At 24.4% G+C, this 27937-nt stretch overlaps 2 protein-coding genes across 2 annotated transcripts; both read right to left on the bottom strand.

Moving 5' to 3' along the window:
* Nucleotides 1-1196: 1196 nt before the first annotated feature.
* On the bottom strand, nt 1197-3142 carry LOC114179485 (caffeoyl-CoA O-methyltransferase 5-like). The gene is made up of 5 exons (XM_028065840.2): nt 3027-3142; nt 2850-2929; nt 2201-2345; nt 1963-2094; nt 1197-1754 (listed from the first exon to the last, which is right to left on the bottom strand). Exons 1-5 carry the CDS (start codon nt 3111-3113, stop codon nt 1461-1463), a joined length of 738 nt encoding a protein of 245 aa, XP_027921641.1. The 5' UTR covers nt 3114-3142; the 3' UTR covers nt 1197-1460.
* Nucleotides 3143-8076: 4934 nt separating this feature from the next.
* On the bottom strand, nt 8077-9583 carry LOC114176528 (caffeoyl-CoA O-methyltransferase 5-like). The gene is made up of 5 exons (XM_028061598.1): nt 9386-9583; nt 9226-9305; nt 8959-9103; nt 8715-8846; nt 8077-8577 (listed from the first exon to the last, which is right to left on the bottom strand). Exons 1-5 carry the CDS (start codon nt 9473-9475, stop codon nt 8284-8286), a joined length of 741 nt encoding a protein of 246 aa, XP_027917399.1. The 5' UTR covers nt 9476-9583; the 3' UTR covers nt 8077-8283.
* Between the last annotated feature and the right edge of the window lie 18354 nt (nt 9584-27937).

Genomic DNA, 27937 nt, shown 5'->3' with positions numbered 1-27937 from the left:
TTGTTATCATAATCTTTTATAACAAAATATTATATGCTGACATTTAAGCAACATAATAATATAAGATAATTGTCATGTCATATAATTAACATAAACATGTGGGGACTCAATTGAAAAAGTTATAAAATTTTGAGCATGTTATATATTAAATGGAACATCTAAATGTAAAAATCAATTAAAAATTTTTAAAATTTTGAACAATCAATGTACCACAGAATTTAATAGAAAGTCAACCGAAAGATTTCAAATTTATTAAAATTAAGCCTGATAGAATTATATCTCAAAATTTTATTATAATATAATGCACTTATAAATAATGAAGGGAGTTGATTAATCAATAAAAGGGGTTAACAATTTTTTGTAAATTCAATAAATTTATGTATTCAAAAGTGTGACAATAGCATTTCTAAACTTGTGATAAAGAGAAGTATCACACTCACACTACGCAAGTTGCCCAAAATCATAATATATAATTGAATTGAATTTGAAGGATCTATGGTTATACTATATGTTTTCAAGAACAGGTTTATCTATTGGACACCAAGATGCATTCTTCGAACGGGTGATTCAACTGGTATTAATAAACTAAAATAAATAATATAACATTAGAAAAATATAATATCAAATCATTTATTGTGTTAGAAATTAAAAGTAATATCTTTTATAAGATTTTAATATTAAAAATATATAAAAGTTAAATATATATTAATATTTATATTATTCCTCAATAAGTGTATAATATCATTTAAAATAAAAAATTTTAAAAATAAAACAATAGAAGTTTGATATTTTCACTTTTTAAAGAAGAAAAAGAAATAAATTAAATAACATTATTTTTGAAAAGAATTAATTTTGTTGAATTCCGAATTTTAACTAGTTTTTATCGTTTCACCACTTTTAATACTTTGTAGGAATTTTTATTCTAATAAAAAGAAATCCGTACTTTAATAAATATTTTATTTAATTATTTGTATTTTTTAAAAAAAGAATATGTTTTTTTTTTAATTTCTATGATGCAAAATCTTATTTAAAACACATGAGCTTATGAAATTGGATAGATGTAAAATTACTAGATGAAATATTAAATTCTTCCAAACTACTGTGCAACCCTCGTCATTAGAATGGGAAAGCAAAACCTTTCCATGAGAAGAATAGTAAAGCTTTTGAAGCAGAAAATTTCTTAATTTATTCTGGTAGTCGTATAACTATCTATACACGAGAGTGTACATGTATACTACTGTATGATTTTGTTATAATTATTATTAAGTATTTAAAAAAGAAAATTTTACTTCCTAATTTTATATATTTAAATCTGTTATATATATATATATATATATATATGATGATAATTATTATTAATTTAAAAAGTAAATTATCCCACTAAGTGTCTTAATCCCGGTGCCCATAACTCCTGTAAAATTAAAATCCATGAAAGGTGGTCATGGGATGGGAAGAAAAGATCAGATCATGCGGCGGCACAGGGTAAGGCCATCACCCACAGGGAGCTGGCAAATCTCAATCCTAGAATCTTGAGCCAGATACTTGTTGAGCTCAATCATATGAGCGCGATGAGTCTTGACGAAATCATCCATAGGTGCATCAGGTGGTGCAGCCACAGATCCATGCCATAGGGTGTTGTCGTACCCAATCAGCCCCCCGATCTTCACTAGCTCAATCACCCTCTTATGATAGTTCAAGTAGTTATCCTTGTCAGCGTCCACGAAAACGAAATCCAAGCTTCCCTTCTTACTTTCCTGCAAAAGTTTCGCCCTCATAACGGAATTACAAACTCACTCTAGCAATGCAACAGTGCAATGCTTTCACATTATAATAATTACACTTTTTCAACATTTTAATCATTATAATTACATTATTATTTCAATTAATCATCAGAAGTTAACCTAACCAATATTCAAAGCATGGATGAAATTTAAGTTGTTGACACATTAATGATGCACGCACATCTTTAAGCAGCTCGTCAAGAAAAGGAAGAGCAGGTCCTTCTCTGAAGTCGATCTTGTGAGCCACACCAGCTTTTTCAATGAAGGGTAAACCCATATCATAGTATTCGCGTTTCACGTCCAAAGCCAAAATCTAAAAAAAATAAAATTACATAAGCTGTAAACTATATATTATATATGTGAAATAAAATTCAGTAGTTTTATGAATTTAAAAGTTTAATTATGCAGAAAGAGAGAACCTTTCCATCAGTGGGAAGAGCCAGGGCAGTGGAAAGAAGAGAGTAACCGGTGTATACACCAATTTCCATTGTGTTCTTGGCATTCATGAGCTTAACAAGCATGCTCAGAAATTGTCCTTCGTCTGGTGGTATAGCCAGGAGGTTCCTGTTTTAACATATATTTGTAATTTGTAAAGTAATTCCATAACATAGAAGAATTCCGAAAAAAAGAACCAGCTCAAAAGTTGTTTGCAAACAGTAAAACAAAGTTTGTAATAATCTTGCCCACGTTGATGTAAACCTACGTTCTACAAACAAACGGAACTATTGGATTCTTTTTGTCTTTTCCTTTTTCCTCGTTGAAAACCCTTGTGTTTCATTCTTAAATCTTTTAAGTATTCAAGTGCGCAATCTATCATTTTTATGTGAGTGTATTATAAGGATTTTCTTCGTGATATGGTGGATTAATGGTCTTAAGTATGAGATAATTTAGATATCAGGTCATGATATGACACTTTCAGAATCATAAAGTAATTTAGGAAGCGAATCATACAAATATACATGTCGTAACAGCAATGACAATTTTGTAGAAACAAAAAATGCCATTACAGCCTTAAAATAGTATGTTCATATATGTATTGATGATGAATAAGAAGAGGTACGACGTTACCAAGGGTGGTTTTTTGTCATCTGTCTGAGCTCCTTGAGGCTTTCATGTTCTCTTGGGTGTACACTGGTGTCAAGTATATACTGCATATATACGTGCATGAGTGTGTGAAATTAAATTATAGTGAGTAAGAAAAAGTGAATGGTGGTATGAGATAAAAGACGAAGTTGTTGAATATACCTGGTAGAGTGCATCGCTCTGAAGGAGGGTCTTGTGAGCTAGATCTTTGTGGCCGAGGGTTTGTTCTTGTTCCTGTGTGACAGCCATAACTATTTTTTGTTGGTCTTGCTTTTGGTATATTCAGAACAATTTTTGGATGAGAAGAATGCTCCGAATCGCTCTCCAATTTATAAAGTGGGGGGTAGGTGTCGCATGTACCCTTTGGTTTCGGTATGCATTGATAATACTTTAAAGATGCGATACCTAACATTATTGCATGTGCGCAATTTTTTCTTGTGTTATACTTTAGTTTATGTGGACGTGTTCAAAACATATAAGACGACTTTTTAAATTAAGATAAATTTATCATGTAAATTATAAGATACGATGATTTTTCATATTAAAATAAATTTAAAACGTATTAATCTCTAATATTTAATGTCAAAGGTTGAGATTATAAAACAGGAATCACATGTTTTTAAAGAAGTTGCCTAATTTTTTCATCAGTCGTATACTTATTAAATATGAATAATTGTGTATGATTCTATCACGATATATATATATATATATATATATATATATATATATATATATATATATATATATATATATATAATTTGATATGAAAATTACTGATCTCATTTATATAAAAATATTCATAGACACGTGTACTCAGATTTGATTAATTTATATCAGGTGTCAGATTTATTATATTTGCATTATTCAATAACTTCATAAAAATATGTTTATTCATCTAATTAATAAATTATAATTATCTCTACTATTTGTATTATTTTTGCCATAAATTAATTTAATTCCCTTTGAACACTGATTAAAGAATAAATAAATAGAAAGATTTTATTGATAAAGTGACATTGAAAAAAAAATCTTCACCTCATTGAAACCTCATTAATTTACAAGGTCTAAAATAAACTTAAAAATGAAATCTTTTTATTTACTAACAAAATAATTTATACTAAAATATATAATAATATTGTTTAAAATTTATTTTTTTAATTTTTTTATGTAAAATTATCTATTAAATTATCATAATTAATTTTATTTAACACATTTTCTTTCAATAAATAATGATTAATTTGTTTAATCTTTCCTAAGACATTGTTGATCTTAAACAAATTTCTATTATCTTTAGTTTTGAAAAACTTCATTCGACTCAAGCAACTAATACTATAATTATTAATATTATTTTATAAGTTATATATTCATTTGAAAAGTAGTATATTCTTTTTTTTATATAATTAAGAATATCAATTGATTTATCATTTTTCACTCCTCTAATTTCCTTTAAGAGATATTTAATTATGAAAATAAAAAAAGATTATTTGACATCACACCATGTATGTAATGTTTAACCTTAAAGTATAGATATAAAACAAAGTATATAATCCTCATTATTTTATTTTGACAAAATAAAAAGTGTAATTTTAATTCATCTTCAATTTCAAAATAATTGGTTCACCCACTGTCCAAAAAGATGGTGTCATTTGTCATAAGCAAGTGGCAGTGTTACGCACTACATGGGTACACAAAACAAATCTGAAATTCCTTATACTGCAAAGTCTCGAAGGATCGCAATGTCGATACCATGGGATCTTTTGTACCCATAACAATAATGTCCAACAGTGTGTTAGAAGCACCTCATGGTGACACCTCCAATGACGATAATATTAGGTTCGACATCAAACACAAGAAAAAACACAATAAAAAAAATTCAAAAAAATAACCACGACAGATTCAAAACAAAGTAAAATGTATTTAACCTTGTTTTGGTACTAAATGTAAAACTAATGCGGTAAAAGAAATAAGGACTAACCTTTCGTCATTATCATTATCATGAAAATCCTTTAATATGCTTTTTCGTCTTAAACCCTCACTCTCAACTTTGATAGTATAGGTAAAAGAAAACATATTTGATGATTCAAAGCATAGAGCACATGTGTGAGCTTTGTAGAGTTCTATGTCTATGTCACAATAAATTGTTGTCAATTATATGAGATTACAATATCAAAGTTTATATAACAATTATAAAATTGATTGACAAATGAACTAAATCTATGAAAATAATTGATTATGTGAATATATCATATTATCTTACATGTTACATCTTTAAAAAATTTCCACAAACTTATAATTATCTTTTTTATTTAAATATATTTTTTACTATTATATATAATTGTTCACTGTTCTGGCCATTTCTAAATGTATTTGTGCTTATGATTGTTGTATAAGTTTCTTCATTATATGTAGCGAAATTAAAAAAAAAAGTTTTAAGAAAACTATTATATGGAATAAAATTTATACAAAAATCATAGTATATTCCTCTCTAATTTTAGTTTAATTTTCTTTTAATGATAATAGACTACGATTTATATAAGAATCATAGGCAATTATCTTTCTAATTTTTTATTTTTTAAATGGTAATGAGTTATGATTACTAAAAAAATTAGGCTTAAATATATATTTGGTCCTTTTTTTTTATTCAATTTGGTCTTCATTTTCATTTTGTATTCAATTAGGTTTTCATTTCCGTCAAATTTTTGTCGATTTGGTCCTTTTGACTAATGGTATTTAAATAGTTAACGTTTTTTAACACTACATGTCACGTGTCAGTTCCTGGTTTTTTTTATTTTTAATTTTTTTTTTTAAATTTCAAAAAAATTATACATGTGTCAAGTCATAATTGTGCCATGTTTCAATGCTAGTGTTATGTGTCACTTTGTAATTGTATTATTTCTTTTTGTTTAATTTAATCCCAAAATTCGTTATTTTTTTCAATTCAGTCCTTATATTTGTTATTTTTGTTTAATTTAGTCCCAATTTTGTTAAAATGGAACAATTTAATTTTTAAAATTGACATTATTATTAGTTAATTTTGAAATTCAATTATAAATTATTATATTTAATTATAAATTGAATATAATTCTTAGATTAAATTATTAAATAGAATATAATTATTTAAAATACTATTAAAATATAATTATTAAAATTTTTAAAATATATATTAACATTTGTAAAATTGACATTTAAATCTAAAATATTTAATATTTTTATTACATTTTAGGTATTAAAATCTAAAATATTTTATATTTAAATGTTAATTTACAAATATTAGTTTACTTTTCTAAAATATTTTTGAATATTTAAAATATCTTTAAATATCAATTTTAAAAGTATTTTAGAATATAAATATTAGAAAAAAATATTTAATAATTATATTCTTATAATATTTTAAGATTATATTCTTTTTATCAATTAAATATAAGAATTTTATTCAATTTATAATTAAATTTAATCATTTATAATTGAATTTAAAATATAATTAATAAAAATATCAATTTTAGAAAAAATATTAATATAATTTGTATAAAAGATATTTAAGTTTGGTGTCAATTTGAAATGGACAAAACTAATTTATTTTAATAAAAATTAGGACTCAATTAAATAAAAATAACGGATATAGGGACTAATTTGAACAAAAAAAATACAACCACAAATTGACATGTGACACTAATATTGACACGTGGCACAATTTTTACTTGCACGTGGACAATTTTTTTAAATTAAAAAAATTTTAAAAAAATTAAAGAAACCAGGAGCTCACACTTACATATACTGTTAAAAAATATTAACTATTTAAACACCGTTAATAAAAATGACTAAATTAACAAAAAATTAACGAAAATAAAAATTAAATTAGATAAAAAAAATGAGGATCAAATTAAATAAAAACAACTAAAATAGGATCAAATAAATAGTTAAGTGAAAAAAATTATAATTTATTATTATTTTTGGATAGGAATATATAATATATTATGCTTTTGAGAAACACGTGGTGTATAAAAATGATAGCCTATTAGAAGCGATAAACTACGCTTTTAAACGGGAATTTAAAATGTTTGTTTTATACTACAATAATGGAGCTTGTCATGCGTGTAAAGGTCAACGTATCGAATAAATAATCCAAGCCCAACACCATGGAATCTGGATGTCGAAAGTGAGCAATTTTTCAGTGCACTTTTGATTCCTTCTCTTTTTTCAAAATAATGATTGGACACTTTACTCAATAAATAGGAATGCGCCAGAAGATTAAATTTAGTAGAATAGAAATATCATATCAGATATCCAATTATTATAATTAATAATGATACACACACACACACATATATATATATATATATATATATATATATTACCATATTCTTAAAAACAAAAAAAATTAGTTTTGTTTAAGTCATGAATCTTACTATCAAAATACAAATTTTAGTAATTAAACTAATTTTGAAGTTATAAGATTTAAGTATAAATAGAAAAGTATAAAGAGTTTTTATACAAGTTTATTATTAAAATAACATGTATAAAGATATAGTTTGAAATTATTTAAAACGAAGATGACATGATAGTATTAATTTAAAATGGAACAAAAGTTTTTGAAATTCTTATTACATCGTTGTATTATAGATGGTATTATTTGTACGAAATTAGATAGATTTAAACAATTAAAATAATGATAATAATAATCCGAAATCACATACAAAGACCCATTATATTTGGAGTAACAAAATTATTTTTTACCATTTTATAATTAAGAATATGCATTCAACATTTTTTTTAAAATTTATCAAAAGCTAAGTTTTAATATATAATTATTTTTTTTGAGTATTTAATACATTTTTTCTTCAAATTATATTTTAATCTATTAAAACATCTAACTTCATTAGTTCTACTTCTACATATTCGAAAATTTAAAATACGCATCACAATATTTGAAAAATTACAAAATGATATATATGTTAAAGTTCTTACTTTATTTTTGCAGTAATACCATAACACTGTGAGGTGAAAAATATATTATTTATTATAATAAAAAGCAAGTTATAATAAAATAAAGTAAAAAAATTAAAATATGCTAAAATTACTTAAAAAATAATATAATATTGAAAATAAAATATAAATAAATATTTTTTTACTATCTTAAACCAAAAACGTATAACTTATTACATATTTGATCTTAAAAAATTATTAAATATTAAAAAAAAAAAAAGCAATCATATAACTTAAAAATGTAGCCCATTATTAAAATCTTTATTGCACAACTGTTCCAAACTTACATGTTCATGTTCCATGTTGCTCGATCTATTTGTGTCGTTTCCGCAGATGACAAGAAACAAGCATAGACACACCCAAACAACCTAATCCGGATTCTGTAATCTTCACGCTACTTATTTAAGTAATGAATGGGCAGAGAAAAAATAAATGATCAGATGATGCGGCGGCACAGGGTAATCCCATCACCCACGGAGAGCTGGCAAATCTCGATCCTTGAATCTTGTGCCAGGTACTTGTTCAGCTCCAACACATAGATGCGAAGAGGCTTAACGTAATCCATCAACGGTGCATCAGGAGGCGCGGCCACAGATCCAGCCCATAGGGTGTTGTCGTATCCGATCAGACCTCCCACTTTCACCAGATCAATTACTCTCTTGTGATAGTTCAAGTAATTGTTCTTATCAGCATCAACGAAAACGAAATCGAACGTTCCCTTCTTATTCTCCTGCATAATTGACACGGTTGATTTAACTATCAAGGATAGACTAATTCATGAAACCAAAACAGTTCCTTCTTCTTTCTTTTTTTTTTCTTTTTCTAAATTAATATACAAATTGAGATGGTGTGAAACAGTGCACGCACATCTTTAAGCAGCTCGTCAAGAAAAGGAAGAGCAGGTCCCTCTCTGAAGTCGATCTTGTGAGCCACACCAGCTTTTTCAATGATGGGCAAACCCAATTCATAGTATTCGCGGTTCACGTCCAAAGCCAAGATCTAACACAAATAAAAGAACATAAGCTCGAAATTATATATTATGTGAAATAAAACTCACTACTTTGTTGATGATGGGTATAAACTAAAGTTGAATCATGCAGAAAGAGAGAACCTTTCCATCAGAGGGAAGAGCGAGGGCACTGGAGAGAAGAGAATAACCAGTGTATACACCAATTTCCAAGGTGTTCTTGGCATTAATGAGCTTAATAAGCATGCTCAGAAGTTGGCCTTCGTCTGGTGGTGTAGCCATGATGTTCCTGGTTTTAAATATCATCAGTAAACTATTGAAGAAGTTTATCCCAAGAATTTGGAACAAGCATAGTTTGTTTTAGACAGTGCATATCTTTTATTAGGAAATACAAAATGAGAATGATTTTACCGAGGGTGTTTTTCTGTCATCTCGCGGAGCTCCTTCAAGCACTCGTGCTCTCTTGGATAAACACTGGTTTCAAGTATGTACTGCAATAGTAAATATGTTGGTTTCGAGCGAAAATATGGTTACGATTTGAAAGAGAGAATGAAAGAGTTGCTGAATTGACCTGATAGAGTGCATCGCTCTGAAGGAGTGTCTTATGAGAGAGATTTTTGATGCCGAAGAGATGACTTTTGGGTTCATCGTCATTAGCCATGTCTGTGCTGAATCTCTTGCTAGCTCAAGCTCAAGCTTCCTTCACCGTTGTTCTTATTAGTAGGAAAGTTTCTTCTCTTTGGACAAGTGGTAGTATACTACTATACCTACCCATGTTCTGCACGTTTTAGCAAATCAAGAAAAAAAATATTTTATTTCAAATCACCTTTGTCTTTGTTTTTATTAATTATTATGGTATTTATATTTTAGAAAATGATTCTTTCACTACTTTCACAACTTCCTTTTCTAATATTAGTTGTCATTTCTTAAATGATTTTCTATTTTTTCTTTTTTTTTATTTATTTTTAATATTCAAAAACTACTTAAAAAATAACATTTTATTTTATAAAAAAAAATTATCAAAATTTAATAATAAAAAAAATATGATTGTCCTTATATTTTTTGTCCTCAGACGGGCTACTGGGGGACAACCAATAATGTCTCCCATGGACGGAATTTATTTGACACTGATGTGGTTCGCATTTTATTTTCATGTTTATTTATAATTCATATTATTCATTAATCTTGTCACTCTCCCGCTCTGCCTATGATCGGGACCTTTAGGTAAAAAGTCCGTCAAATCAAACGTCAAAGTATTTTTTTTCTTATTTGAAATAAAAATGTCTGAAACTTTTTATACTTACGTTGTTATATATGCATATTTATAATTTTTATTGAAAAATAAGATTATTTAAAATATAAATTCGAACAAAAATTTGACTTTAAAATATATTATAATAAAATATTATATCAGTCTTTCTAAGAAATGAATTTAAATAAGTTGTAGTGATATAAGTTTGAATAAAATGAAATTCCTTAAAAATAAAATTAATTTTCTACCTATAAATAGAAAAACATAAATTAGTCTATTATCACATGAATGAATATTTATCTATAACTATATATAAAATATAACTATATATAAAGGGGATTTCCTCTTTTGTGTCCACATTTCATAATTCCAACTTTACCCTTTATAATTTAATTATTTATTAAATTTTAAAAAATTAACGGTTACTTTTACAAGTTTTTATAAAATTATTTACTTATCTCCTTTTTCTTTTTTTCTCTTACTATTCATCAACAGTTATTTTTCTCATATTTTCTCCATACATTTTACTTTATTTTTTATAAATATATTTTTATTTTGTTTATTAACTTAATCACATTACAATATCATCAATTATTAATATAATTCAAAAAATACGTACACACAGGCACGATAGCGCCTGTGTTTACACTAGTTTGAAATAAAAAATATCTGAAACTTTTTTATACTTACGTTATATATGCATATTTATAATTTTTATTGAAAAATAAGATTATTTAAAATATAAATTTGAACAAAAATTTGACTTTAAAATATATTATAATAGAATATTATATCAGAAGAAATGAATTTAAATAAATTGTAGTGATATAAGTTTGAATAAAATTAAATTCCTTAAAAATAAAATTAATTTTCTACCTATAAATAGAAAAACATAAATTAGTCTATTATCACATGAATGAATATTTATGACTTAAATATAATACTATTCATATTAGTCTATTATTTCATGAGTGATTAAAATACTTATATTCATTTACCCATAAATATCTATAAAATACATTTGTTTGATATTCAATAACTTTGTTAGTTCCTCTCCTAAATATCAATCTAATATTACTTTAGTTTTTCTAGTATTTAATAATTCACTTTATAGATTGTGAACAAGCCTTTTTGGGATTAGTCATATAACAATACTCGTTATATGTGTAGTATCTAATTTAGTATAAATCATTTTCATCTTCATTGAAGGTACTCAGAGAAAAATTCTTCTTCCTCTTTCATTTCATTGAAGTGACAATTTGCAAATACTTGAAATGGGTTGCAAAAAGTGTACTAATTGGTTTTGCATTGTTCATTTCAAATTTCTCTAGATGTTTTTTAATATAGTTTTTTTTTTTTGAGATAAACACAATGCAATAGTTTTTTTTTATCATGAATTATCTCCATATGAAGAATTCTTCTTTCATGTACTTTATATCAAATTCACCCTCTTTATATATTCATTTGAGTTTATTATGGCAAAAAATATTATGAAACGCATCCCTACAAAATTAAAATTTATTGAACAACTATAAAACTAGCAATTAGTCCCACACCCAGACTCAAACCCACAAATTCAATAACCATTAAACATTTTGCATATAAATAGGGAATGAACACATATGGTTCCACAAAAAAGTCTGAGCAAGTACACATGATGGATGGTACAAGAAGAAGTTACCTAAACACTATGAATTTAATTATAAATTGATGTTGGTGTTCTATTATTTACAGACAATAAATTCAACAGTAGAGATTAAAAAGAAAACAATTTTAAAATATCATGTATCTAAAAAGATAAAAATTATTTACAAAACTAAAACAAAATAGCACAAGAGAAAGGAAGAATTATATTTTATGAGTGGTATATTAAAAAATGAAAAACACGGGGAAAATAAAATTAAAAATTGATTAAGAAAATGAATTATAGAATAATATTAATTGATTATTCAAAAGTATTGAAAAAAAAAACGCATAATCAATTAAGAATATTATCATCTTTACTCCTAAGACTCACCCTATTAATAAAGAAATAAGATAATAAGATAAAAAAAAAAAACAAGAAATACAAAAATATATGAAACCCCAAAACTGATCGTGGTTTAGTGACAAAAAAAAAATACTACGTAAAAATTTGTACAACACATAAATTATCCTTTCCTGCCCTTTGATCAAAGTACACTCATACTTTAAAAGCAAAAATTTAACATAAACTTCACAATACTCTATTACAAAAGTATAAGAGAAGTCAAATACAAACCTAAAATATTTTTGACTGGAATAAGAAATACCATGGACTTAAAGTCATTATATAATCATTAAGACTCACTTTCTAACTTATCCTAGACGATGTGAAACTTTCTAAAACATATCATTCTTATCAGCAAAAAAAACATTATTTTTGTTAAATTATGTCTATTTTAATTTCAATCTATTAAATATATAGTACATTATATGTTGAGTATAAAAAAATTGCATAATTAATTTAAATAATTAAAATTAGTTCAAATATAGATAATGATGATAAATTCAAATTTAATAGCCCAAATAAATGAAACTTGAGAAACATGTTAATATACAAAACTTTAAACAATTAACCAATTATATGTTGTAAAATATAAAATTAATAATTAATTGATGATGGCATGTGTACAAACAAAAATAGACATTTTCATGTATTCTAATATTTCATAAAGATTAACAGAATATTTAATGTAAGGGCTAAGAGTATGCTCAGAGTGGAAATAAAGATATCAATATATGCATACAAAATTATTTTTGTGAAATTTATTGAGATCTTGATTATTGGATACAACTTATGGAATCTTTTCTCTATGATTAGAAAGTTATATCAACCAACCAATAAATAAATTATGTCAGACGACATAAAAGTAGTGGGTCTTCCGCTTTTCTACTTTTTTTGTTCTAAAATCTTTGCGTCCACCTCACATTTTCTTATCAATTATCTCGTGGGAATCTCCACCACTAATCAAGGAAGGTTCTATTCTAGTGCATTCACCTTATCATTAAACATTTTGTCCCACTTTTTTAAATATATTTATAATTGAGTAATGTATGCAAACTTTGTTAAATAATAATTAAAAGATAAATATGTTTTAATATTTTAGACACCAACTTTATCAATATTAAAACATGCTTTTAAATCACGAAAGTAAAAAAAAAATTACTAAAAAGTTTATGCTTTCTGGACTTTTTTTTTACATATTGATAACTAGTATTTGATATTTTTAGTATACATCGTAAATGTTTATATTTTACATATTATTATTGAACTCCTAAAATATTATGTGTAACATCGAATTAACATGATTACATTACTAATTAGACTATTATAGATTTGAGTATTAAGCATTAATATAGTTTATATTTACAATCATCTAAGTTTTTCAAAATATATAATGAACTACTTTTCAAAATATAAAACTAATCCAACAACCGGAGGATTATACAAAATATAACCATACAAATAGAGTTAGACACAAATCACATTAGCAACTCATTATTTACCGCTAATTCTACTTGCACGATCATTTATTCATGTATAATACAATTATAGTAGGTGGATAAAACACAAAAACCAATAAAAAATTAGATAAGATGGTATCATTTGTAATGCAATTATCATCGCATAACAAAATATAATCACCATTACAACATTTTGTAGTTTATTTCACACTAAATTAGACAACAACTAAATAAATGTGACATAAACATATAATAAACAACATTTTTATAAATGTTGTATAAATATCATGAAAATCCGTGATTATATAATTGTTGCTTTAAACTATGTGGACAAAACTAGAAAAAATGTGGTCTAAAAATATATGTGAAGTCTAAAATCAACTTGAAAAATGATTGTCTATTGTGAAGATTTTAAGCAACGGTTTTAAAAGTATTTTCATACTAAAAACATTGTCTTTTACCTATAGCTACACTCACTTATAACACGCCTAAAAAATTGTAGTCTAATTTTTAGACCACGGTTTTTATAATTTAAATCACAATTTTATGTCGTTGTCTAAAGTGTTTTTTGTTGTGCACAACTCTCATAGCTCACAAGACTTAAGCACTTTACTCTACTTTTGGAAGACATGTATATTAAATAGACCCATAAATTGTGCACATATAATACTATCTCACTCTCCAAGGAACATGATCTCACACAACAATAAACTAAGAGTAATGTCTCCCTCAAGTATGAACAAGTGAATTTCTTATACCTTTGTTATTCAACCTTGTTTCATATCGAAGCACCAAATTCTATGAACATTTTCTAACTCTCACAACTAGATATTTTTCTCTATGTGAATTGGATACTAGTAGAGATAGGATAATCTCAACAAATCACAATTCAATACACCTTAAACACAACTTAGTATAATACTCCCTTCCTTAGAAGTCATACCCTCGTCATCCATTCAATTCATATATCACATTTCAATGAATTAAGAAACTAGAAGCATTTTTTTTGTCCAACTTGATCTATCCCAAAATGAACATTATAGCTAATCTATTCTCATCGAAACAATAATCACAAATTCATACAATAATAATTTTCTAACTTCCCTTACTTCAAAAACAAATTTCACACACCACAATTGTTTGATGTCATTCAACTCAACACTCACAAGTAACTCTAACTACATAAATAAAACACATATCAATAATCTGACACACTCTTATGACAAAAAAGAGAGAGTAGAGATTCAAATTGAGCTACCTAATGCCACATGCATCCTCACAATGTCCACATTCAACCTATCGTAACATAAACTCAAGAAAAAGAGCAGAAAGAAAACTTATTCTAATCACAAATCTGACCGGATAAAATGTTACTTTCAACACTAGGAGTCCTATGATGAGTTTAAATCTTCAAAGAGATGAAGATAAGGTTATAAACTCTTAGAAATGACAGAGAGAGATTTAGAGAAAATAATTATAGAGAGATGGTCATTTTTATAAAATGAACCCGTATAATACTAACTCTATTTATATTTAAAATTTTTAATAATAAAATATTTTAGTATTATTTATAAAACAATCTTAAAACAATTTTTTAAATCATCACACTATTTCAATAAATTATTTTTTAACATATGTATTTCTATTTATCTTTAATTATTTTTTAAAATAAAAATAATAAAAAGAAATGATCTAAATACTAAAGTTAATTATCCAGTTCTCATGATTTCATCATAACTAATAGTATAAAACATTATAAAACACCCACACTTTTTTAACATCTTTTTATAGTACAAATCATTTTTTTATAGTATAAATCACAACACAACTTCTTATGATGTAAAAAAAATGAAATTATGTCCAATGCCCACAACTTCATTGAAGAACGTGTGACTATGGGACACAACTTCACTTTTTTTGCATATGTCATCACCACAGCTGATGAATGCATATTTTTGTCCTCATTTAATGTTTAATTTTGAATTTATTTATTAAAACATTAATTTAATAGTGATTTTTTATAATTAAGTTTTTTGAGCTTGTGAGATGAAAAAGTCTTAAAAAGTACTTTTTAATTACATAAATTATTTTTAAATATTCTAATATTTGTTCATGCAGTTGAAGTTAAGATTAAGTTCATTTAAGATATAAAAATAAATTGATCAAAGTTACATAACGCCTTCAAATAAGGCCAAAATCAACAAGTTCTGGAAACTTATGTTTTACACCCCCTAATTTATTAATACACTCCCCTTTTCAAAATGGGTCATCCAATAACCTATTATATGCACCCATAATATTTTTTATTTTGGTATAATTATTGATTTAGTTCTCTAATTTTTTGGTTTCGTTCATTTTGATCCCTTAATATTTTTTTGTTGCTTTAATTGAATCTTTCAATTATTTATAAAGGTTCAAGTTGGTCTTTCTCGTTAAATATATAAACGGTCACATGTTAGGTTGCCACGTGGTAGTAGTAATAGTGGTTGTTTTCAATTTAGTCTTTTATTTAAATTTTTTATTCAATTTAGTCCGTCTATTATGTAAAACGATACAATTTTGTCTTCTCATATTTGAGATCAATAATTAAGTTTAATTATAAGCTATGTATACATGTCAAAATAATTTTTTAAAATTTATACATCAAATCACTTTACCTAAATACTTAAATTATTTTATTTTTTACATTCTTACACTTGTAATTTTTTATATTTGAAATTTTTTACACTTATAAAGAAAATTTTTGAATATTTAGTTGTAGCGATTTGATGTATAAATTCTAAAAAATTATTTTAACATGCATATATAAATTGTAATTAAATTAATTTACTAATTTGATTTCAAATTGGGTAGGACAAATTTGGATTGTTTGTATTGAATCAAAAATTTAGATAAAACCAAATTGAAAACAATCACTACCGCTGTAACTACAATAACCAACCACGTGACACTGACACGTAATACAACAATGACTTTTGATCCGTGATTGTTTATATAATTTTTAAAAACAATAAATTTTAAAAATCAAAATTTTTAAATAAAAAATAATAAAAAAATCAAAATGAACCAAATAAAAAATAATAGAATATTCAAAATGAACAAAAAAAAAAACTAAATAATTATATCTTTTATTTTCACCTCTCCTGCTGCTCAGTATTTCAAGTTAAACACATCATGTCATCATGTATGTGATAATCCACCATCTTCAAATATATCCAATCATAGGTTAACACGTCACAACACCTAATTCACAATCTTATCTTATGCTGTCACATCATCTTTTTTTAACCTTCAACCTTCCATCCTTTTCCCTCAAACCAGAAACTTTAGGCAGCACCTGCACCATTGACGAACACCACCGTCGGCCACCACATCATGACGGTGCAGCATGCTCCTCTCACGTCAACCACTTGCAATCACGCTGCCATGACCATCTCATCAATCCCAAACCCTCAACGCTGCCAGCATCTGCGTCCACCCGCGTCTTCACGTCTCCATCACGCTGCCACCAGGCACACGAAGATGCGAAGCAAATCGGAACCATTGGAGCAGAACGAAGCCACCTGCACTTTGAACCTAAATCGCACACCACAAAATTCGTGAAGCAGATCGGAACGTTAAACCATCGCGAATCAAGCCAAAACGCAGTAACCATTATCGCCGCGCTTAAACGAGAAACCGCAGCGCACATCTCCAACGCACCAGGTCCGTGCCTCGATCACCAACAGGTCAGGTCGACGCCGCCACGCGAAACTCTCCTGACATTGCAGTCCTTGCCGCGACGACAACCCTAAAGTGTAGAACAAGGAAACCTTAATTATGAGACGGAAGAGGAGCTGCCACATGGCAGTCTCCCATTGGACAGCCAAAGCATCAATGTTAAATGGTCAAACAAGCATGGGATCGGATTGGAAAAATTGGTTAAAAATGATTATTTATAAGATATTTTAAATAATTAATTTAATTATATTTTAAAATATCAATAAAAATATCTGTCAAATACTTTTAAAATTAATAAAAAGTATTAATTATTTGAAAGATATTACATAAAAATAAAACATTTCAACAAGGGACAAATTAAATATAAGTCCAATATAATCTTATATAAAGAGACAAGGAAAAATCACAAAAACGAAAATTCAGAACATCACAGTTTATTCTCATGGTCTGCGACAGTGTTTAACTGTTAAAATTAATTTACAATTTTAATTATCATAAATATTACTATTTTATGTAATATGATAAATACATCTATATATATTCCTCACTTTTCTTTTTTCTTTTTACCTATTTTCCTTTTTATGACATTTTTTTCAATAATTCCATTTAATTTGATTTTTTTTTCATATTTTGTTTAATATTTAGTATTTAAATTTTGTTTACAATATTACTTTGCTTACTTTTAAGTGTTGAAGTAATAAAAAAAAATTAAATCAGAAGTTTTAAAGTACATTTAACATTTGTTACAAGAATTTAATTTAGTGACATAATTTAAAAAAAAAATTATTAAAGTCTTAAATATGTTTTTACTCCTATAATATTTGATGATATTCCTTCTTTTGATTCTCCTATTCAAAGTTTTCACATTTTAATCCTTACCTATGTAAGTACTTTGCAACATGCAGCAGTAGATTTTAATGGAGGTAGGGAGGGACTGGCCTCCCAAAATTTTATTTTATTTTTAAATTTATAATATATATATATATATATATATATATTTAAAATTTATTAATTGTAGGTAGTATATTTTAGAAATTGATGAAAATTAAATTGTGTAATTTTCCATTTTTTTTATAAAACACAATATTCAGTGTTAATAGATAATAAAACATAAAATTAAATATAATAAAGAATAAAATTATTTAGGTTTAATTTTTTTATCTCTCTTTTTGTTAAAAATTGATCTTACAATAATGTTAATTACACAAACAAAGCAAACCATCCATATTAAGAGTTTCAATTTTAATAAAAAAAGTCATTGATCTGTTTTAAAAATTTTAACAAAATTTATTGTAAAAGATTAAATTGTATAAATTTTTCAATAATTGAGATCAAATTGAAACTAAAAAGACTATAAGACCAATTTAACATTTTTAAACCAAAACATGAATAAAAGAGTAATTAAACCAAATATTTTTTAAGATAACTTTTTTTTTCTCATTATCTTTTTAGTTATTCACAAATTGTAATAATTTCTCACTCTAATCTTGTAATCATTTCTTACTTTCATATATTTTCTTTCTGTTCTTGAAGAAAAAATATAGTTAGAAACAAACTCATTATTTTTGCTCTCATTTTTCATTTATCGCATCATTTTTTGTCTCTTGTCTCAATAATGAAAAACATTATGTTTTATCTCATGAGCTTTTTTGTATATTCATTTTTTTATGAATATAGAAGAAAAATAAATAATGTATTATGTGTTTTTTCATAACCAATTTTTAATCATGACTTGATTATAATATATTTTTCTTTTAATAATTATGTGTCTCAATTATAAAAAAAAATACTATAATAAATTATTTTTTAATGTTATTTACAAAAGAAGATTATATTGATAAAGAATAAAAGAATAAATTTATTTTTTAAAAGTGATAAAAAGAAACTATTGATGAAAAGAAGATAAATTCTATTTCTTCACATATTTCAAAACATTAGACTAATTATCGATTCAGTTAGAGAATTCATTTCTTAAAATATTATACTAATTATCGAATTTAATAATCTCAAAATTATATTATTTTGATTCCTCCGGTATATTTTTGTCAAGATCCGCCGGCAACATGAATATCTTTTACTTCATTTCCGCATTTTAAAATCTATAAGTACAATAATTTGATGCCAACCAAAATATTTTTATTAAAATCAAACCATGTTGTGTTCGGTCATAGTATTTTTCCATTGCAAATGTTATCGTTAAGATGTCATTGAAGAGTAAAATGATATTGCTAATAATAAGTGTTGAATGAAACTCGTCTAGCACACTTTGAATGAATTGTCACTTCAACTTTGACGAAGAAAAAATCATATAAAAGATGAATATCATGAACTTCTTAGAGGTTCAACGTCCAAACGGGTAAAGCTCATGTTTTTTGTTTCTTAAAAAATATTCAAACAAAAAATTTAATATTAATTCTCTATTAAATTAATTATAAAATTATGTTTCTAAATAAAATTTAATTAAAATATTATGAATGATAGTTAATTTTGTGGGTATTAAAGTGATATTTGATGAACGAATAATTCTTTCCAATAAAATATAATTTTGTCTTGGAAGAATAGATTGATTAGATATTTATATTTTCTTTCTTAAGTTTGTCAAAATCAAGATTTAAATCATAAAATAGTAACATGTTAGATTATAGTATTTACGAGTTAGATACATAGTGGCAAGATTGTCAAACAAAATTGTAGAGTTATGTAAATCATCTTTTTTTTCTTTAAATTTTTTGTTGGACTACCTGTTCATATTATTTGACGATAATTAAATTTACATCGTTATATGTCTTCTCAGTCACATAACTACTTTTTACCCAATTAAATTAAATATTAATACAATTAAAATTAATTTCTTAATAAAAAATTAATACAATTAAAATTCAGTTGCAATACACCATAACACTTTTTAATTAAAATTTAATAGAATTATAATTTTTCAATTTTGCACTCACAATTTTGTATAGACTCAAAGGATAATAATGTTTAGTATTTATTAATTATAACGTTAGTATTTGTTTAGTATTTATTAATTATAATGTTAGTAGTGTTTAATATTTATTAATTATAACATTAGTAGTGTTTAATATTTATTAATTATAACATTAGTAGTGTTTAATATTTATTAATTATGACATTAGTATTTATTACTTCTTGTATTTATTAATTATAACGTTACTGTTTATTATTTCTTGTATAAAAAAATTATATTCATGTTATTTATGAAGACCGATAAAAAATTCTTGTTTTTATTTATTTTCTCTCTATTATTTTATTTTTAATTCTTTTCATATTTTTTTTATATTTTATTACATTATTTATTTTTATATATGTTATTTAAAATTTCAAAAGATAAAATTGGATTAATTTCTATTTCTTATAAAATCGAATAATTATATATATATATATATATATATATATATATATATATATATATATATATATATTATAAAATGTGAAATTTTTGAATATATGAAGCCATTACAATCTTACTCATAATCGAATCTGGGTTCTTTGCTGAGTTTTTTTGTATTGTCCTCTACTAAGCTTTAAAAACACACTATTTTGGTACTTTAAAGAGAATTTTAATACATTTTAAAATTTTAATTTTAAAATTAATGGCCATCAATGTATTTTAAAGATATAGCAGAAGAACAACAATAAAAAACCAAAAAATCAGTAGAAAATCCAAACTTCTCATAATCTTGGTTTTAACTACTCATTCTAATAAATTTTGATTTTTATCTTATTTTCCCTCTCTATGACTTCTCATTTATTGGTTCTACTCCTTGACTCATTGGCTCCTTGCTCTCTTCTTGAACATTGCTTCTTAATTCACTTTGACACATTAGTCAATATCTATTAGTTGACTCGCATTCCTTATATGTTGTGCATGTATCTCATTATCTCTATTTCAAGTTGTAGAATGAACTAATTGATATTTCTTCATTTTCAGTACGATAATATTGTATCAACTAAAAGGCTAAAATTCAAAAATTAAAACTTGTTGTACCTTTATTTACTTACTTTAGCTGCTTGGGCCTTAAGTCAACTTTAGTTGTAGGTTCCTTTATCAAATTATAATTGTCTTTTCTATTTAAAAAGTGTTCATTCAATAATTTTAAATTTATTATAATGATAGTTTTTATTGTATAAATAAGCTATATATATATATATTGATCTACAAAATAACATTTTTTAATTGTTTTTTAATGATTAATCTCAAAATAAACTACGAAAGTTGATGAAAAAGTTAAAATTTGCAAATTAAATTTAAGCACTTACTAAAGAATTAGAAAAGTATATATGCATTATTGAAGCTATTGAACAATTAAAATATCTTCATTCATTTTTAAAAAAGTACATAGAAAATAAATTTGAAAATGGGTTGATTTATACCAAGAAAATTGGGTTTGAAATGGTTATATAGTCTAAGTTTTGTGAAAAAAACGTATTAGTTTTAGAAATAAACAATTTGATGAGAATGTTAAGAATGAAATTGTATAGTCTCTTCCATAATCATATAAAATTGACTATTTTTTGTACATTGTAGATAAAACAATTACCACTCTTCAAAATAGATTTGAACAATTTAAAATATCTGAAGATATTTTTGATTTTTGATTTAGTATTAAGAAATTGAAGTCGCTAGATTGTATAGTATTGAAAGAAAAAAGGCTTGAACCTTGCAAAATTCTCTAAACATGATAATTTGTTAGATCTAGATGGATTGAATTTACTTTGATAATTAAATATCTTAAAAGAAATTATAGGATTAGAAAATGATAAATTAATCAACATTGTATTATCAAGAATGAACAATATCTCAACAAAAATTAAACATATTAGTTTTATTGTTTATTGCAAATAAATATTAAATAAAATTAATTACAATATTTTAACCCACTTTTTTGACTCACTTTTAACCTACCACTCTCATCACCCTTAAATTATCTATTTTGATTTTTTTTTAGTGATGTGATATCAGTGGCGGAGCTCTTTAGGAGCTGGCGGGGGCCACGGCCCCCCCAATTTTTTTTCAATTTTTTAAAATTATTTGTTTAATTTTTTTAAAATTATGTATATTATTAAATTTTTTAAATTATGTCTATATTTTTAAATTAGGTAATAATATATTAAAAAATTAATAAAAGTTAAGTTAGATATTTTTTTTAAAGTATAATATTTAATGTTAATAAATAGTAAAATATAAAATCAAATATAATAATAAAAATTATTAAGATAATTTTCATTTTCTCTTTTCATTGTTTACTAAGTTTTTTATATGTTGTACTTATCTCTCATTTTTATCTAACTTTTTGTTACCGAAGAAAAAAAAATAAGTTAAACAAAAACTCATTATTTTTATCCTCATTTTTTAATCTTTTCTTCCATCTTTAAAAAAAAAAGAAGATAACTTTATCTTGTCTAACTTGGTAATGAAATACCTGTTTAATATTTAGTATTAATTTTTATCTTATGACATTTTGTATATTATTTATTTTTTATGAATATAGAAAAGTAAGTAATGTATTATGTGATTTTTTCTAGACAATTTTTAAGTGAATTTGATTATCATAATTTTTTGTAGTAGTTATGTCTCTTAATGTTTGATTAGATTATGATAAAGAAGAAGTTAATATTAAATTTGTTTTTAAAATATGTATATTGATGAAAAATAAAAGAATAAATTCATTTTTTTAAATTGATAAAAGAAAAGTGAAGATCAAAACAGGACAATATCGTTACTCATTGCATAACAATGAAATGGAATGCTTGTGATGACTTTTGAATCGATACGTGCATATTAGTAAAAGGAAAAATGAATATTTTGTAGATAATATGGTTATTTATATTGGAAAAAAAATAGCTGAAAAATATACTTATAATTGAATTATTTGATAAGTTCTAGAATATGAAAAAATGATGGATAATCTTTAGATATGTGAAATTTCTTTTATAGTTATAGTTATACTAAATTATATATTCATTTTATTGAATTAGTAGCAGTAATATTAAATATATAAATTTTAAGTATATTATTTTGGCTCCCCCATAAATTTTGATCAAGATCCGCCACTGTGTGATATGATGTGATAATCTAAGGATAATGAGAGTGGTTGGTTAAAAGTTGGTCAAAAAGAGTGTTAAAATATCATTATTTATACAGTTAATAAATAATGATTGTGTGGGACTATTATCAACATAGATCAGCAAGCAAACTCTGTACTGCTTTTAAAATAAGGGGGTTTCTCCCTACACCTCCAAAGAGTTCTACTGCACCCTCAAAAATTTCAAATTTCCAATAGCATCCCTCTGAACCTTTGACTATTCAGCGGTAAAAAGTTAAAAAAAAAAAAAAACAAATCTTCGCCTCTGCTCTGAGAAACCCGATGAACAGATTTGAAATTATGAACCGTCATTTGAAATCCGATAAAGTAATTTAACAGAATTCAAATTCCGTCATTTGAAGTCCGGATGAATTGTTTACCGGCATTCGAAACTCGGTTACGAAATTCAAAATTAGCTTCTTTTCTTTAACCAAGATTGGTAATCCGATTGATGATTTCAATTTTATTATTTTATTATTTGATTTGTTTATAAGATTTAATTTCAATTATTTTATAATTTATGTATTAATTATTTAATTTTTGATTATTTATATTTTATATAAGTACATTAAATAAAATTTTATTATTTTAAGTTTTGTAGTTATTTTTACTTTGTTAATTTTTAATTAATAATAATAATTTTTTATTTAAAATATTTTCCTTTATAATATCTAGATTAATTATATTTAATTATTTTTGAGTTATTTTTACTTATTTATTATTTGTTAGTTTTAATATTTTTATTTATTTATTTAATTTTATTTATAAGATTTAATTTCAATTTTTTATATTGATATATTAATTATTTAATTTTAGATTCTACATTAAATAAAATTATATATCGGCAATTGAAATCTGTTTGGTAAACTATTTTTTATTTAAAATTGATATTTGTATATCGGCTTTCCGTTAGTTTAATTTTTTTATTTATTTTACATTTAAAATTTAATTTTAAGTTGATTAATATTATTAAATTAATGTTTAATTGTTTTTAGAATATATTTTATTAATATTTATTATTTTTTTAATTCTGAACTTGAGTTTTTATGTATTTATTTTTATTATTTTTGTTTTAATTTGTTATTTTTTTATTCATTTTATTACTTTATTTTTAATTTTATTTCTCATATTTTTTTAATTATATATTTTATAGTTATTTTTACTTTTTTAATTTTTAATTAATAACGATAAATTTTTATTTAAAATATTTGTCTTTATAATGTTTAGATTAATTATATTTAATTATTTTAAAGTTATTTTTACTTATTTATTATTTGTTAGCTTTTAATATTTTTATTTATTTATGAGATTTAATTTAAATTTTTTATATTTATATATTAATTATTTAATTTTAGATTATTTATATTATATATAATTATATTAAATAAAGTTATATACAATGGAAGTCCGCTTGATAAACAGATTTTTTATTTAACGTTGATATTTGTATATCCACATTCCAATTCCGTTACTTTAATTTTTTTATTTATTTTATATATAAATTTAATTTCAATTTGATTAATATTATTAAGTTGCTGTTTAATTGTTTTTAAAATATATTTTATTAATATTTATTATTTTTTTAATTCTGAACTTGAACTTTTATGTATTTATTTTTATTATTTTTGTTTTAATTTTTTATTCATTTTATTATTTATTGTTTTATAATTTTTGTAATTTTCAATTTTTTGTATTAATTATTTTCTACACTTTTTAAAGTTTTATGTATTTGATGAATGCGTTTTTATTTGTTTATTTTTAAGTTATATATATTTTTTTAGTTATTATTATTTTTAATTTTATGTTATTCTTATATTAAAAAACTATTTAACATTAAATTAAAAAGAAATTAAATTTTCAACCAATTAATAAAATTAAAAAAATATATAAAACAAATACAGTAATACTAACAAAATATTCGAAATAATTAAAAAGCATTTCAAAATTCAAAAAAAATCAAAAAATAAGTAAAGTATAATAAAAATCGGATTTCGATTTTCGGTTTGTGTAAAATAAATACGTGGTTATCATTATACTGAAAGCTGATTTGTATTAAAAACAACTTCAAAATGAAGAATTAAAGATTTAACAAAATATTTAATTTTTAAAAGTTTGAAAAAAAAAAATTAAATAAATATATAATGAATCACAAAAAATATAAACAACTTAAAAATTTAACAATTGAAAAGATCTGTTTTCATGAGAATCGGATGTGGAAATTTGTTTAATTTGTGAAGCAGATTTCTAAATTCGTTTTTGGACACAATCGAACGTCGAAAGCCGGTGTATCCTTTCTGTCTAAATTCATTTTCTGGAAAACCGGATGTCAAAATCCAATTAATTTTTGAACCAGATTTCTAAATCCGTTTAATTTTTGAACCGGATTTCTAAATCCGGATTTCGAGGGGGAGGGGTGCAGCATAAGAACCAAATAGAACTCTCAACTTTCAACTCTTAGTTCACCTAACGCAACAACTATTTTAATTACTTTTACCTACTTAAGACAGAGGTAAGTCAGAGGGGTAAAATGGACTGCACAATTAATATTTGGGGGTGCAGTAGAACTCTTTGGAGGCACTAACTGGGAAAAACCCCCTTAAAATAATCAAAGCACGACTGGTAGCAATATCCATAAAAATGCCATTCTCTTTCAAATTTTGCCAAAGTGTCTAGTTTTTTTTCTTATTCCGATATTCATTAGGCCTAGTGTAAAAAGGCGCCCAACCCACATAAGCAGCCCAATTCTAACCGCCGAGTTATCATAAGCCCGCAATTACCAAGTCAAACCAAGACCCAGCAAGCACATATTTTATATTCACACAAAAACTGATCTATCCATCTAAAATCCAACATCGCCTTGCATGTAACGGATAGGGTAGGGGTATACTTTCTTAAAGAAAATATTTGTGTTTTTTTATACATATGAATATCTTGTAATTTTAAATACTTTAAAATATAAAATAAATATAAAATTTAGATAAAAATTAAGTTTAAATTATAGTTTAAATAAAATTGTGCCATAAAATAGTAGTGTAAATAAATTTGTTTTTTTTAAATGAATTAGACTACAAAGTATAAGTTTTAAAAAAATAATTTATTTAAAATAACTTTACTTTTATGGGTTTAATTTAAAAAAATAAAAAAAATGTATAAATTGAAATTATAAACAATTATTTAATAATTATTCTTTTTACCATTAATTTTACTGTAATCACTTGATTTTTTATAAATATCTGAATAAAATTTACTAACAATGATTAATGAAAAAAGCATATATGTTAGTTAGATACCATGATTAGAGTAAATGCCCCGTCAACAATAAAATAACTAAACTATTTATACTTATTATCTGCATGTATTCATTCAAAATATCTATTCAATATCTATTCTAGATTTTATCCATAAATACTTATCGAAATAATATCTATTCCATATTTTATCCGTAAAGCATGTTTAGTTTTTCATCACACTATAATCTTCTTTCCTAGTGAGTATTGAGTATTATATTGTTATTTCCTCATTTGTTATCGTTTAAATAATCTATTTTAATTTTTTGTAGTGATGTGATGTGATGATCTAATGGTGATAAGAGTGATGAGTTAAAAATTGGTTAAAAAAAATGGATTAAAATATCATTATCCTTAGAATATTAAACTTCTTCTAAAGTAAATTACATATAATCTTTTAAAGTGATGTGAGCATTACATTAACTTCTTTTATGTTGAAAATTAAATAGACCCATCCTTGAAGATAACAAAAGAGAACAATTTTATTATTAAAATTTGTTGAAAATGTGTTTTAGATCAGTTGATGAAATTCTACTTTTGGTGAAATTTATATATAACAATAATTATCATTTTAATATTGGTATGAAATCGTATCGTATGAAATTTTTTGTGGTAGAAATACAAGAGTCTCTCTATTGATGATGTGGGTCTAGTAGTATTTAAATTCGCTTAAATTAAATTAACCAATTCAAGTTTCAAGTTCAAGAATAGAGAGAAAACAAGAAGTAATAAAGAAAAATCCAACTGAAAACATGGGATGACAAAAGGCAATAAAGAGATTAGGAAATGAGGGGAAATACTTTTAAGTATATAAATTAAAATGTTTAACTATTTATTTATTCATTTTCAAAACTCACTATCTTAACTAAATTTGTTTTTCTTCTTTTTACCCTCTCTACGTTTCTAAAGTCTATTTTTATCATTGTTCAATCAAATTGCACCAACTAGCAGGTTGCTTTATTTATACCAATTTTATGCAATTAGAATATGCTTTGGAGTAAGTTTTTGCTTACTCGAATTCTTTCCTACCATTTCTCTTTGGTTCTATTTATGATCATTCCAGGGTTTCAAAAATTTAATTATAGTGAGAATAGTCCCGTGAGTTGGTCTAGTTCTTGATCATTGAATTGTTATTTAGGAGTTATAGCTAAGAGTTTAAGGAAGTTTTGAGAGTTTTTAGTTTTCTCTTGGTTAGAGCAACTATTTTAAGTAAGGATAGTTGAACTATATTAACAAAAATTATTTGGATTTGGTTAGAGTAAATTGAACTC

The sequence above is a fragment of the Vigna unguiculata genome, chromosome 3 (genome assembly GCF_037176805.1).
Source record: "Vigna unguiculata cultivar grain cowpea cultivar isolate G323 ecotype 2 chromosome 3, ASM3717680v1, whole genome shotgun sequence".
NCBI classification, from domain to species: Eukaryota; Viridiplantae; Streptophyta; class Magnoliopsida; order Fabales; family Fabaceae; genus Vigna; species Vigna unguiculata.
This window is presented reverse-complemented; position numbering and strand designations above follow the sequence as displayed.

Bases quoted from the DNA above. Each gene is read 5' to 3' on its own strand.
- LOC114179485 (XM_028065840.2), bottom strand. From the start codon at position 3,113: ATGGCTGTCACACAGGAACAAGAACAAACCCTCGGCCACAAAGATCTA. The intron at 2,095-2,200 runs GTTCTCTCTTTC...TATTTTTTTTAG, and splicing joins CTCTTCCCACTGATGGAAAG to ATTTTGGCTTTGGACGTGAA. The intron at 1,755-1,962 runs GTGCGTGCATCA...AAACTTTTGCAG, and splicing joins TTGACGAGCTGCTTAAAGAT to GAAAGTAAGAAGGGAAGCTT.
- LOC114176528 (XM_028061598.1), bottom strand. From the start codon at position 9,475: ATGGCTAATGACGATGAACCCAAAAGTCATCTCTTCGGCATCAAAAAT. The intron at 9,306-9,385 runs GTCAATTCAGCA...TTACTATTGCAG, and splicing joins AGAGCGATGCACTCTATCAG to TACATACTTGAAACCAGTGT. The intron at 9,104-9,225 runs GTAAAATCATTC...ATTTAAAACCAG, and splicing joins ATGACAGAAAAACACCCTCG to GAACATCATGGCTACACCAC.